At 61.2% G+C, this 273-nt stretch overlaps 1 protein-coding gene across 1 annotated transcript in view; it reads left to right on the top strand.

Annotated features, from left to right (window-relative positions):
* OTOF (otoferlin) overlaps window positions 1–273 on the top strand; it is an 88,748-nt gene that overhangs the window by 85,494 nt on the left and 2,981 nt on the right. The window contains exon 45 of the mRNA XM_010840690.1: window positions 41–164. Within this exon, the coding sequence (XP_010838992.1) occupies window positions 41–164 (124 nt within the window). The remainder of the gene's footprint in view (window positions 1–40; window positions 165–273) is intronic.

The raw sequence follows: 273 nt of genomic DNA, 5'->3' as shown, positions 1-273 counted from the left end.
AGGGGGCAGGGGAGGGCCTGGCCTCTTTCCCGGGCGCCAGCACCATTCTGTTCCTCTCTGCAGGGCAAAGTGGAAGCAGAGTTGCATCTACTCACCGCCGAGGAGGCAGAAAAGAATCCCGTGGGCCTGGCCCGCAATGAACCTGATCCCCTAGAGAAACCCAAGTGAGTGCCCTGCGTGCCAGTCCCCTGCTACATTGGTCCCTGGGGGCACAGGAACAAGAAAGAGGTGCCAGAACCTCTGGTCTTCTTGCCCCCACTCTGTGGGCACCTC

Source organism: Bison bison, unplaced genomic scaffold (assembly GCF_000754665.1).
Source record: "Bison bison bison isolate TAMUID 2011002044 unplaced genomic scaffold, Bison_UMD1.0 scf7180017864145, whole genome shotgun sequence".
Taxonomy (NCBI): domain Eukaryota; kingdom Metazoa; phylum Chordata; class Mammalia; order Artiodactyla; family Bovidae; genus Bison; species Bison bison.
This window is presented reverse-complemented; position numbering and strand designations above follow the sequence as displayed.